General features: G+C 40.2%; 1 protein-coding gene across 9 annotated transcripts in view; it reads left to right on the top strand.

Annotated features, from left to right (window-relative positions):
* TCF12 (transcription factor 12) overlaps positions 1-9,351 on the top strand; it is a 353,080-nt gene extending 343,729 nt beyond the window's left edge. For all 9 annotated transcript variants that reach the window (XM_034660929.1, XM_034660930.1, XM_019801206.2 and 6 more), the window contains 2 exons: positions 3,985-4,138; positions 6,990-9,351. In XM_034660929.1, coding sequence (XP_034516820.1) covers positions 3,985-4,127 — 143 coding nt within the window. In that variant the 3' untranslated portion in view covers positions 4,128-4,138; positions 6,990-9,351. The remainder of the gene's footprint in view (positions 1-3,984; positions 4,139-6,989) is intronic.
* Positions 9,352-13,564: the final 4,213 nt, after the last annotated feature.

The following is a 13,564-nucleotide window of genomic DNA, read 5'->3' as shown; positions in this document are numbered from 1 at the left end:
TCAGACATTTACGCCTCAAATTTTCACGGGTCTGCTCAATCAGCTTACTTCCCTTCCAGTAATAATTTAGGGACAATAGAACTATTAGGATTTTAGTTTCCTGGTCTCTTAGTAAGTTTGAAGATAAATGAGCTAGGACAGTGGTTCCCAAATCTGGCTGGTCCCAGAATCACCTGAGGCTTTTCCTTTTCCCAAATTTTCAGACCCTGCCCTCAGAAGATTTTAATTTAGTTGCAGTGATATGGTAATACATGGTAGTCTTAACATATTCATTGATAATACTCCTTGCTAAATCTTCACTGAAATGAATAAAAATAGTATTAATCCACAAGGACAGATGGGAGAAAAGATTGTAGCATCCAAATGAGAGAGCAAAATATGTATGTAAGATGAAAAGTAGACAGAGTAATTGACTTATTTAGACAGAAGAAATTAAGTGGAGCAGGGAAGAATACCAACAAGAAGCAGATCATTTTGTCCCACAAAGCTCCTAACCCCTGAAAGGCCTTATTCTTTCGAGATGCTAATATTGGAGAAGGCATTACCTGAGGACAAGAAGATTAACTGAAGATCTGTCTGCTATGAAAAAGTTAGATCCCTTAAAGTCAAAATATCATCAGACTTCTAGAGAAGTAACGCTGGATTCCAGGAAATAGTAGAGCAATGCCTTCAAAATTCTGAGGAAAAAGTCATTTTTAACCTAGTATTCTATATCTACCCAAACCATTAATCAAAGGGTGAAGATAGAATAAAGGTATTTTGCATATGCAAAGACTTGAAATTTTTACCTCCTATGTACATACTCTCAGAAAGCTTTTGGAACATATGCTTTAGCCAAATAAGGACATAATAAAGACAAAGGCATGTGATCCAAGAAACAAAAACTCTAATACAAGATAGCATCAAAAGGAAATCTCATGACAAGATCTAACAGGCCTAGAAAATCAATGTGCCTACACATTGAAAATAGAAGATGGTGGGGTACCTGAGTATCTCAGTCAGTTAAACATCTCAGGTTGTGATCAGCTCAGGTTGTGATCTCAGGATGCTGGGATCAAGCCCCACATCAAGCTCCCCACTGAGTGGGGAGTCTGCTTCTTCCTCTTCCCCTCCCCTACCTTTGCTCTCTCTGTCTCTCTCTAAAATTAATAAAATCTATAGATCTATAGAAGTTGGTTAGCTGCAGAAGAAAGGTTTCCAGGGAAAGAAAATGGAATTGATAGATGAAATGATGGTATGTTTGAGATTTTAGGGGAAAAATGTTGATAGGCATTTGTTAGATCTATTGGAGCATGGGTCATGAGAACAAAATTAGCATTACTAGCAAATGAAAAGCAAGGCAGCTATTAACTACAGGAAAAACAGATAGTCATATGAGCAAGGAAACAATGTAAAATTCTTGACTTGCAAGTATGTCCACATAGTTATTATAACAAATATTTATCTAGTCATAATAATGTAAGAAGTGACTATGCAGTTAGCCAAAACTTGAGCTTTTGATACATTGAGAAGATGGTATTTTAAGAGAGCCAAGTCCTCAATTACATACCCAAAGTCAGTAGTAGAATTACTGTAATTGGAATGTGGGAAAGACAATCACTTCTTATGCCCTGCAGGTAATGTCTGCTCACCTGTACATCAGGCCTTCTGGCTACTTAATACATTTGCCATGGGCTGCTCGCACACACCAGAAGGTATTAAAAGACAACACTAGCATTTGCCTTTTTTAGATCAAAGCTCACTTCACATTTTCTAGAGCTTATTCTCTTGGTTCTTACAGCTCTGAGTGTTCTTTGTCTAACCATAGAAATGTTGCAAGATCTTGCCTAATTTGAGTTTTTGGTTCTGGTCCTTTCTAGCTATTCTGATCATGCCTGCTAAATCCTTGTGTGATACTGGGTCATAGTTAGCTAAGAGCAATGTTTTATTATGAGATAAATGTGAACCTGTTCCAGTTGGAAAACTTTCACATCTCACTTTCTCCTCTTTGGATTTAACATGTTAATTTATGCCCTCTTTTCAGTCTCTGCAGTCGTTATATGAGACTGCTCCCTGCACAGCAAAGGGACATGACACCTAATAAAAGACAAAACTCTAATTATTAGTTAGAGATGCACAATTACATGTTAAGAAAACAGTTCCTGGTATTTTTACATAATGCTGAATATGCCTTTTAATTTTACTACTTATCCTAATAAATAAGTGTGTACCCTTCTCTCTTCATTGATCTTCCTCATAGTTGAAGAGGCTTTATGTCTTTTCCTAAATGCAGGGGCTGAGAAAATAAGACTCTAAAATGAAATTTTATCATTGTGCATGATAGAATCAGTCAATAGAATCAGCTAAGTTTATCATAATAAAGTCTTTTGTCTACTTTTTTAAAATTCAGAAGTGACTGTAAATGTGTATTGTAAATGCATGTTCAAATATATTTTACTTGGCTTAGAGAAATTACATAAAAAAAGAAGAGTCCTGCTGTGTTGCATTCAGCTGACCATTTCAAGAAAATCTAACAAAATTCACAACTTCTACAAAACATGGTTTTCATTATAGACTGACTTTTTTTCAGATTTTTTCTTTAAGGATTTTTTTTTTAAGTAGTCTCCACACCCAGCATGGGGCTTGAACTTACGACCCCAAGATCAAGAGTCTATGCTCCACCACCTGAACCAGCCAGGTGTCCCAAGATTTTATTTTTAAGTAATCTCCACACGCAGTGTGGGGCTCGAACCCACAACCCTGAGATCAAGAGTCCCCTGCTCCACTGACTAAGCCAGCCAGGCATCCCTTCATTACAGGCTAATTTTAAGTGATCCTTTTATATTACATTCATTAGGACTTTTTTTTTAAAAGATTTTATTTATTTATTTGACAGAGATAGAGACAGCCAGCGAGAGAGGGAACACAAGCAGGGAGTGGGAGAGGAAGAAGCAGGCTCATAGCAGAGGAGCCTGATGTGGGGCTCGATCCCATAACACCGGGATCACGCCCTGAGCCGAAGGCAGACACTTAACCACTGTGCCACCCAGGCGCCCCATCATTAGGACATTTTAAATCAGTTTATAAAAATACATATAACAAGTTTTCACTTATACTTTATGATATTATCAGAAACAAAAAACTAACCAGAAGCTGTCATGGGTTGGATATCTTGTGCTTAAAACTCATTTAAGGAAAAGATATCATGAAAAGTCGTTCCCAAGTGGATTTTGACCCAGTGGATCTCCAATCCAATGGATTTTCTTTCCCTTTATTTCACATGGGAAGACCCCCTACTCTTGAAAATGCCCACTTCAAAAATTCCATCCAGTTGTCTCTGCTATCTTATATACAAAGAAGTAGAGAAGGTTTCTATTACCCTTTTAATCACCTCTAGCGGTAGAAAGAACCATTCAATCATCTCGTTCTACATATAAAAGTAGAAAAGCAAGATAATGTGCCAGCTACCTCTCTCCCTTGAGGAGTTGGCGTATTTTTTATAGAGGAATGGCTGAGGGTATCTCTTTTATCACTTTCTAGGCTGATAAAATTCTAGATAAAGCACAGATGTCTCTCTCCAGGTACATAAGAGAATGTCAGCATTCATATCAATCCAATGTACCATATCTTAGCAGGACACGGAGGTGATTTGGTAGCCTAACAACAGCACTTGCCAAAATGTTTGAGTAAAGGAGTAAAAGAACTGCCTTTACCTTTAGATGCTGATGTAGATCGGATCAAACCCTAAAAGACTAAATCAGAAGCAGAATAAGAAGAAAACCCCAAATACTCAGGAAAAAACATAAGCCAGGAGGCTCATTTAATCTGAGGGTTTAGATGAGCACATCATTGTTGCCTCTGTATGATGTTTTTCAGTGTGGGATTGAAATTGCAGAGAGTGGTAATCCCCATAGAAAGAAAACATAAGAGCAATTTGTTCAGTTTAAGACCTTCGAGTCCCTAATTCATAACTTATAACGATAAAAATTATTTTTCCTGTTTCAGAGAGGAACCTTAACCCCAAAGCAGCCTGCCTTAAGAGAAGGGAAGAAGAAAAAGTTTCTGCCGTATCGGCAGAGCCGCCAACCACACTGCCAGGAACCCATCCTGGGCTTAGTGAAACTACCAACCCTATGGGTCATATGTAAACATCAGCCAGGTAAGTATGGGTATGAAAAGCAAGTGCAAGGAAATTACCTGATTCATCTTAAACTAAGTTAGAACATTTGAACAGAATTCTCTGGCGGCACTGGTCATGCTAAAGGTCACATGTAACTTGAAATCCCAACAGTTTACCTTTCTGTTGTATAACCATACTTAGAGAGCCAGTGTCCATTAATATCAAATTACTATTCAAGGTGTGATAGTATCCTGTAATTTACAAAGAATTTGGGGTTCTCCTGCTCTGGGTCATCATGTGCATGCTCTCACATGAATACTGCTCTGATCCGAGGAGAAAATAGTGCGGTGACTAATCTGTCAGATAACTCCTGCTGCCGCTCACGGTCCTCGTTCCTCTACTCGGAAATACTCGTCTGGGTCACCAGCCAGTTTTCTCTTAACCATCTACCTCTTCTTGTCATGAAATCTTTATGCACAAAAGAGTTTTTACGGCTTGCTTCCATTTGGATCAACAGTGCAAGTTTGTAATATGCATCTTCTCTTGTAAGCCTGTAAGCATATCAGTTTTACCTTCTGGAATCTACTAATGAATGTAAAGGTTATTACATCTGATAGAACCACAGTGCCCTTCTCTCTGGAATTTTACATGTTGAAAAACTGTTGTTTTTATCTTTCACTTCACGGATTTAAACACAATTCACTTCCTTGTGATTTTTTGTTTAACAGTGTGACAAGGGTAATATGAGGCTGTTCCCCAAGTATTTAACGTGAATCATCTTTTTCCTTAAATATATACATTTACATGATCTGTAACAACCTAAGTTGTAGTTATTATTTAGGTGGCAGAAATTAATATAGAATGCAGTTAAATATTTTAACTAGTAGCATGGATTAGGAATACACCTGGGAACTTCATTTTATAATCTGCCTGCATTAGTGTGTAGTTCTTTTCCCAATTTCATCAGCACATTAAAAGCAGTAAATAAAGGTGAATGAATGGGAGGTGTGGAGCACAAAAAAAATATCAAGTGCAATTTAATTTGGTCGGCTTTGTAGCTATCTCATTCTGAGCCCAAAGTCTGGAATTTGATAGAGTATTTTGTAAACCACAAACATAACTCACCTTTTCCTGAAGAATTTGGTTCCTACCACCTCTGTATATATCCTCCCTAAGATCAAACTAGACCAAAACTGAAGAATCATTTGGGGACAAAAGGAAGAAGAGTTAATATGATTATTTAAGTGTCAGTTATACTTGTAACACTAGCACACTGGAGAAAACTAACCCACCTCCCCCACAAAAAAATATCCAGCAACCTAACAGATTGTGCATGTCAAAGAGACGTCAGGCAAGAGGTAGTTAACTTAAAGATCCTCTAAAACTCAAGCCATTGTTTCATATTATGTAGAAAATATAGAATATCATTAAAAGACAAATATTTTTGGTCAAAAATAGACTTTAAAGTTTTAAAATAAAAACATGCCATTGTTTTTCAATGTTTCTAAATTGGCAACTCATTTTAAAGAAGAGTGATGAGAGGTCATTGTTATGCTCGGGTCCCAGGTAGCCACCGGGCTATGAAAAGATCACTTGACATTGAATTGTTATATTTATCACAGAGCCTCTGTCTCTCTCTACTTGTACCCATTTCCTCTTCCTCTCTTTCTGTCTTTCTCCCTACCTCACATCTCTCCCTTTCCCCTGTTTACTTCCTGTTCTTTTACTGCTTCTGTATCTAATACAGCTTTCATGTCTCTATCCATATCTCGAGAATGAGGAAATTCCCCAACTTAAGTTAATTTTAAACCTGGGCATTCTCACCTATCAAAAAGAGATGAAGAATCCTTAAAGAAAAAAAAAAGCTTCAGGGTTATAAGAAATGTAGCAAATTTACTTTGTTCCATAAAAGTTTTAGGTTAGTGTTATTAACATATTTTATTGGTTGTTAATTTCATAAAGGTGGTTGTCTGGTTTTATCTTATAACCTTCAGTTCTTTATATAACAGATAAATAACAGATTAAAAACTAACAAAAGACTGGGCAACAGGAAAATGACTGCTAGAACCAAAATGGCTGATAAATGACCACAGAATGACTGACTATAAAAGCACATAATTTGCCGCCATGTGATATAAGGCCAGGTAGCTTTAAATATCTCAGTTACCCATTTCTAAGAGCATAACTCTATTATAAAACAATACTGTGGTTATTGTTTAATAAAGAAGTGAAAGGTTCGATTTTTTGTAACAAAATTACTTTCATGAAAAGTGGCTAACATGAAAATTTTCAGTGATTACTACTATGTATATTGAGACTGTAAGTGTATAAAATCTGTACTAATACCAGTAAAGTTTAATCATTCATTCATTCATTGAACAAACATTTATTGAAGACCTTCTGTGGACCAGGAACAGGGACCGTTGTGAAAATAAATACCAAATGGTCCTATCTTCAGAAACTTTCAGTTTAGAGAAGACATAAAACTAATAAGACAATATGGTAGACTGGATATATCAGTAAGTGTGTACTTTACCATTGCCTCTCCACTGAAAAATGGGTGAGTGGAACCTCAGAGCTCAGATATTGGCAACTCGAATGTTGCCGAAGTAAAAGTTTGCGTAATTGCCCCAGCTGTCATATAATCCAATATCTTGTGATTTCTGTAATCACATGATCTCCTTTAAAAATCTTACCGCACCATTTCAATTACACCTTAAAAGAAATTCTAAAGCTCTTTTATAAGTCATTTAGCGGACTGCCAATTTAGTATAAACCTGAGTATAAATGAGGAATATCAGTATCAACCTGTTTTTTCTGGGGAGGTATTTATTTCTAATGATGATGTCCTAATTGGTTCTGTTCTTTCCCTTGGCTCTCCCTGCCACAGTTCCAGAGTTATCAGTAGGCTAGATAGAAGGTGACCTCTCCTCATAAGGACTTGGACAACTCAGATTATCTGAAGACACAAACCTGTTAGGAGGGAGAAGAAAAAACAAAACACTTGAAGCAAGAAACTCAAATGTAATCCTACGATCAAAGCAACTGGTCAACACTTCCATCAGAAGTGAAGATAGGAAGCTCACCAGATAGAACGTCAGCCCATGAAATGTTTGCAGCATATCATTTTGTTGCAAGCAGTGTGTCGCTTCTGCACAATCAGAGACTGTCTCGATCTCTCCACTCGTCGTGGAAGTTGCCTTGTGCCTAAACTGAATTGACAAATGCATTGTAACTACAAATTTTATTTATTGTTATGGAACTGTAAGGTCTACATATAAAGGGAAAAAGTTAATGTGGAAAGCTGATCTAAACTCAGCTGATGCCAGCATTCGTTAAAGCTGTTCACGTGCATAACAAAGCAGTGACAACCATTGGCCCTTAGCATTCCCGGCATACCTATTAGTGTCTTAAAAAGGAAGGGAAAAGTCTTTTGTTTGCCCTCTCCTATCCTTTTGCCATATGAATAGTGTTTTCCATGAAATAGGAAAATATTACTTGGTATAGCATTTCTCGCGCTCTCATTTTTTCATTCATTTTTATTTTCTCTTTGTGGGTGTTATATTTGGTCTCTGAATCTGAATAGTTTATGGTCACAATCCAGAAGCTTCATGTAGCCCTATGTGCTTTGCGTATTTACCTTACAAAGATAAACAGAGACCATCTGTGACCATAGCCTAGCTAAGATTTTAAAGGGGAAATTTTGTCCCCTAGATTTTCCCCAGAATAAACATTGCTTTATTTCTAATAATAACCAAGACTTTTCAGGCTTCTAGATTTCATAGTAAAACTTGTAATAGCAAGAGTGTAAATTACAAGGGAAGAATCTACTTCTTAGAAATTGCGTTGTTTTCCAAGCAGTAAGTACTACATACAGTACTTGTAAAGTGTTAGCTGTAAAGTAAGCAAGCACAAAATGGATTTAAAATACAAAGACGATTTTCAGACTGTGATTATGGTGACCGTAACAAAACCCAGTAGTCACCAAGGCAGGTAGTGTGATAAATGAACACACCACTCTGAGGCTAATTACTTAATGGAATACAAGAGCAATGGTCACCCGTGTTTCCTTATCCTCGCCTTTATTTCTCTGTCACTTGGATGGCTGGTCAATGGGGAGGAATTCAGTGGGTGATTTCATCAACCGCAGACCATCTGCCCCGTCTCAGGAAGATGAGCCAGATCAGCCGTAAAGCAGTGCTTGCCAGTCCGTCTTAGCACAGACACTAAGGCACCCCTCCGTTTCTAATCCTTCAGAGTTGTTTTTTAAGATACCATAATCACTTTGAACTTCCATGAAATCTGTCTTCCACCACAGCAGCCCTGGGAGAGAAAAACATGCTAAACAAGGTTGTCTTGGCTTAATAATTCCTTATGGCCAATATCAACAAAGGCAGTCAGCACACAGAAGAAAGGACCCAAATCACTCTGTAACTTAAAGATTTCTGTTAATTTGAAAGAACAAAAACAATTAAGACAGGACTTCAGATCCTCCAATCAGGATGATTCCTAACAAATCCGTCTTTGGTGAACTTAGTGGACTTTTTGGTTACTTTAATTTGCATATATTCTCCAGTTACATCAGACTCTATCTGTGGCCTTGTTCTTCATTTCAGTGTTAATCAGCTAAACAGAAGTTGTTGCTTATGATGTGTGAGTAAACATACGCCACTGCCTGGCCTTTCTTTCTTCAGAGCTTGTTGTCTTTTTCGCTATATTAGACTTTGCAGTATGCCCAGAAGCTTTCCTTCATAAAATAGAAAGAAAAAACATTTGGCTTATTTTTCACTGTAGCTAGTCTTTTATACAATAATCTTGTAAGAAAATTTCTTGAATTCTAAATATTACTCTTTCTAGATTTTTGAAATCGAAAAGTTTTCAGTAAAAAGTTTCTTACTTTATTTTATTATATTAGGTAGTAAAAATGTAGGGTTATTTACCATAACCTGTTCATTAATATCAGAAATTTACAATAGCATTTTAAGACCATAGTAGGATTCTAGCATACCGTGTAGTACCTATGGGGTATTGTAAGAGCTAATTGTCCGAGATGAATTGCTTCTCATCTTGTTCTCCAGTTTCCATTGTTGGTTTATTGCAGATTTGTATCCTGTGTCAAATTCAAGGTATTATTGATAAACCTTTTCAACCAGCAGCAAGAAGTTCAAAATTTTTTCTGTCACTGTAACAGAAAACACAATATGTATATAACATTTATGTAGCAATAAATGTGCCATCTTTTTTTTAACATAGTAAACTAGTGAGTTTTTTTACATTCCTCTCTTAAAGAATAATGCATTTTGTTCTTTTCTCCATCTCATTCCTCCCACACTGCTTTTCTTTTTTTCCTCCAGCTTTATCGAGATACAATTGACATTATAACATTGTGTAAGTTTAAGGTGGACAATATTATGATTTGAGATCTGTATATATTGCAAAATGACTACCATAGTAAGGTTAGTTAACATACCTAGCACCTCACATAATTGTTTTTTGTGTGTGTGGTGAGAATTTTGAAGGCCGACAATGCTTTTCATAATCTGCATTATGTACATTATCTGGGAAGCCCGTCAGGACAGAATCAGGCTTGTGGAGCTAAGTTGGTAATCTACTTTGTAGTTGCCCTGGCTTGTGTATTTCTCCCCTCGCCCTCTCTATGGATGGTGGCCTTTTAGCCTTTTTCTGGAGGTTGACCAAGCAGTGATTAGTAGTTAAAATCTCTCTTACAGATCGAGAGAAAAGATGGAAAAACACTCAAACATGGCTTTTCTAATTAATTTTTCGAAATACTTCACACTTTATATCCCTTTTCTTACAAAAAGCCTACGTCATAAGTAGGGACTGGTATTATTTACTGTTTTCAAATAAAAATAATTCTGCTTTCATATAGGTTTTCACACACAATGCCACCCACCCATCACCACCAAAAATATGCAAGGAGACTATCCATGAGGATTTCATGCCAAGCAGGAACCCAGACAGACATTTTTGGACAAGCTTTCTGTAGCGCCTGTGTGTAAGATGGTTGTGATCACACCCTTTTGGCATCCTGGCCAGATGCTTCTCTTGGTCAGTTGTGAAGTCCACTGTTCACACTGGAGGCTCTACAGACCGTTTTACTAATTGTGAGATGTGGTGAAAGCAATTAAACNTGAGACAAACCAGACAGACATTTTTGGACAAGCTTTCTGTAGCGCCTGTGTGTAAGATGGTTGTGATCACACCCTTTTGGCATCCTGGCCAGATGCTTCTCTTGGTCAGTTGTGAAGTCCACTGTTCACACTGGAGGCTCTACAGACCGTTTTACTAATTGTGAGATGTGGTGAAAGCAATTAAACATTGTACTTTGATTTCTCTTTATACAAAACAGGAAACTAAATAAAAAGCTCTAAGAAGAAAATACAGAATGTTAGAGCTGAAATGACATCTAGAGACCATCTCATCAACTGCCTCATTAACAGATTATAAAAACTGAGGCCCAGAGAGGTTGTATGTCTCCAAGAGCACATGATTAGTAACAGATCAAGACACTGAAAACTAAGACAAAATCTCCCTGCCTTTGTTTTCTTTTCTCTCTTTATCGATGTTTTAGGCCAATTTTATTCAGTGGCTTTGTTTTTGTTTCCTCTACCCCATTTTTTCTCTTTTGTTTTTCTTCTCCTCTGGTTCATATATTTTTTTCTTCTTTGGAAACTCAAAATTTAAATCACATCATGTGTATGTGTGTGTGTACTATTTGCCTGCGTCAAGATTAAAGACTATTAATAGCTTTGGCATCAAACAGTCCTCAGTTCAAATCCAGGCTTATCTAATTAGGTCCATTTCCTCACCTGAAAAATGGAGATAGGAATTAGAATTGTGTTAAGCATTGAGTGAAACAATGTATGGAAAGCTCTTACCATGGTTCCTGTCACATTAGTACTCAATAAATGATAAATATTTTTTAAATAAATTGTAGCTTTCCTTAAAACCAGGTCCCAGGATGATTCCTCGTTAGCCGTCCTGTGAGAGGTAGTGGTGGTCCAATCAACCCCAAGAGATGTTGACCCATCTTTGCAGTGGTCTACATTCTTTCGGGGCAATCCAAAGAAACATCTATTTTCAGCACTCTCCTATGGCTATGTTTCATGAGGACTATTTTTTAAGCCTTCATATTTCAAAAGAGTGAGCCGGTCGGCTCTGGCCGGTCACACCGTGCGGGCTGACGGCTGTGTCAGTTTGGGTCCTCAGGAAGCAGGTGCCAACATGGAGTTAGAGGGATTTGTTGGCCGTAGTACCGGTGGGAAACAAAAGGGAAAGGAATCGGGAGTAGTCAGGGAATGGCCTTACCACGATGCAGGTCTGACACCTGTGAAAGAAGGGGAGAAGGAAAAAGGATTAGGCAGGAAGAACCTCAGGCTGCCTCGAAAAGTCCCGAGTGCTCTGATGGGGGTCCACGAAGGCTGCTCATTGAGGGTCTTGTGTTGGGCAGAAATGGTGAGGTAGTAATGTCCCTGTTGTGGCCAGTCATTTCCTGGGAGTCACGTGGGACAACGGACCTCAGGAACAGAGGTGCTGCCCCTGGAAGCTGACGGCAAACTCCCCAACAGCTTCTCCCTTGAGAGGAGATGGAGATGAACCACCATGGCTTCCACAGCACCTCATCGCCACTTCCCCTGTTCCCCGGCAGGGGCCCTAGGGACCCTACAAGATTTGTTTTGCTTTCTCCCATTGCCCTGGCCTTCAACAGCCCCTTTTTTCTTCAAGCCTGAGTCTTTTCTCCTCGACAGTTGGTTCTTGATGGGCCGAGGTGCACCTGAGTGTTGGGACCAGGCTGTGGCAGGGCCTCTGGTCAGCAAGCAGGAGGGACCCGAAATATGCCCCAGCCATTTGCCATGATGGTTTTTCTCCATCTTTGGAGTGCTCCCACTGACCACCCTTGTAGCTCAGAGAAATTGGGTGGTGGTTCAAAGCAGCACAGGAATGCTCCAGCCTCCCCCCCCGCCCCCCCGTCGGGCCTCGGGCCTCTGGCGTTCGAAAGTCCTGCCCCGTGGGGCCACCTCACACTCCAAAGGTGCAGGCTGGAGGATGCTCTTCCCGGACACCTGCATCCTGTCAGACTGGGCCACCGCACCTACTCATTCCAGGCCCCCCCCCCCAGGCCGTTGCACCTCATTCTCATTAAAGCCTGTGCTGAAAGGGGCAGGGTTGTTTTGCAGACTCTCGGCAGTGAGTTATTGATCTGCGCTGATAGTGTGGGGAGCTTGATCTCACCCTGGGCGGGCAGAGATTAATTAGCTTGATTCCCAAGCACAATTCCTAATTAGGCATAGGAAGAAAAGAAAGAAAACACAAAGGAACCATTCTTTCCTAAGAACCACCTTCTTTCTGTAGGAGGGTGGAGGGGGAGGGGCAGGAAACCGAGGAAGAAGCAGGTAAACAGGTCCTAGCACCCGAGAGCTTCCTGCCTCGTCCAAGCCTGGGGCAGCCAGCTCCTGAGCACGAACCAGGCTGAGGAGGGGCTGCCTTCCTGCAAGCATCTCCTATGAAAATGTATAATTTTTTTGCTTTGCTCCCTGCCTAATGATGCACGGGAAGGCACAGTCAGGCAGGAGGCTTTGAAGTACCTGCTCCAAGCTTGCTCATCCGCTGGGGACTGAGGATGTCAGCAGAGGAGAGCTCAGCTCCATTGGGCTGGGGGAGAAGGGTTGGATGGGGAGGGGGTCATCACCCTGAGACCGGAGTAAAGAGAACGAAAGAACCATTCCCTGCAGCTGGGAAGCAGGAGACCTCTTGCTCTATTACTGGCATTTTCTAGAACTTTCCAGCCAGGACTGAGAGCCCAAATGGCTCTGCACTGGTAGTGGGGAGGGCAATGTGAGGTAGGAGGGACCTACGACTTAGCAGCCCTGAGACCTGGCTAAACAACCATTTGGAGCTTCAGTTTCCTCTTCTGTAGGATGGGGATAAATAATAATCACACTAGCTTAGCTCACGTGATTATGAGAATTAACTGAGGAAATCAGAGGTGCGTGGCACACAGGAGGCGCTTCCACACCCCCCTCATGAAAGCAACCCGGGGGAGCAGCAAATCAAAAAATGAAGGCTTGCACACCTATTCTTTCCCCACTGGCACCCTTTTAATAGGCCCGATGGTGCGCCAGGCACATGCTGTCCCTGCCATTGCTGAGATCACAGCGGGAAGACAGACAAACGGGGGGTTGCAGACAGTGCGGCCAGGGAAAGATAGTAGAGTCAGTACGGAGAGAGAAGGCCCCCGGCCAGGGTGGCTACCAGGGTGGGGATGCAAAGAAGCCACGCCACAACCTGAGTTTGAGCAGGAAAGGAGGGGAGGGTTCAAGGGCGAGCTGGTGATGAGCTGGGGGGGTGGTTAGCACCAGAGCGGAAATGGAGAGGATGCCCTGCCCTCTCCACCCCCACGTCCACACAAAAATGTGGCCTCCATCAAGCCCTCTAAGTCTTGCT

This window comes from Ailuropoda melanoleuca, chromosome 5 (genome assembly GCF_002007445.2).
Source record: "Ailuropoda melanoleuca isolate Jingjing chromosome 5, ASM200744v2, whole genome shotgun sequence".
In the NCBI taxonomy this organism is placed as follows: domain Eukaryota; kingdom Metazoa; phylum Chordata; class Mammalia; order Carnivora; family Ursidae; genus Ailuropoda; species Ailuropoda melanoleuca.
The sequence above is the reverse complement of the archived record's forward strand: the minus strand, read 5'-3'. Positions and strand labels throughout refer to the sequence as shown.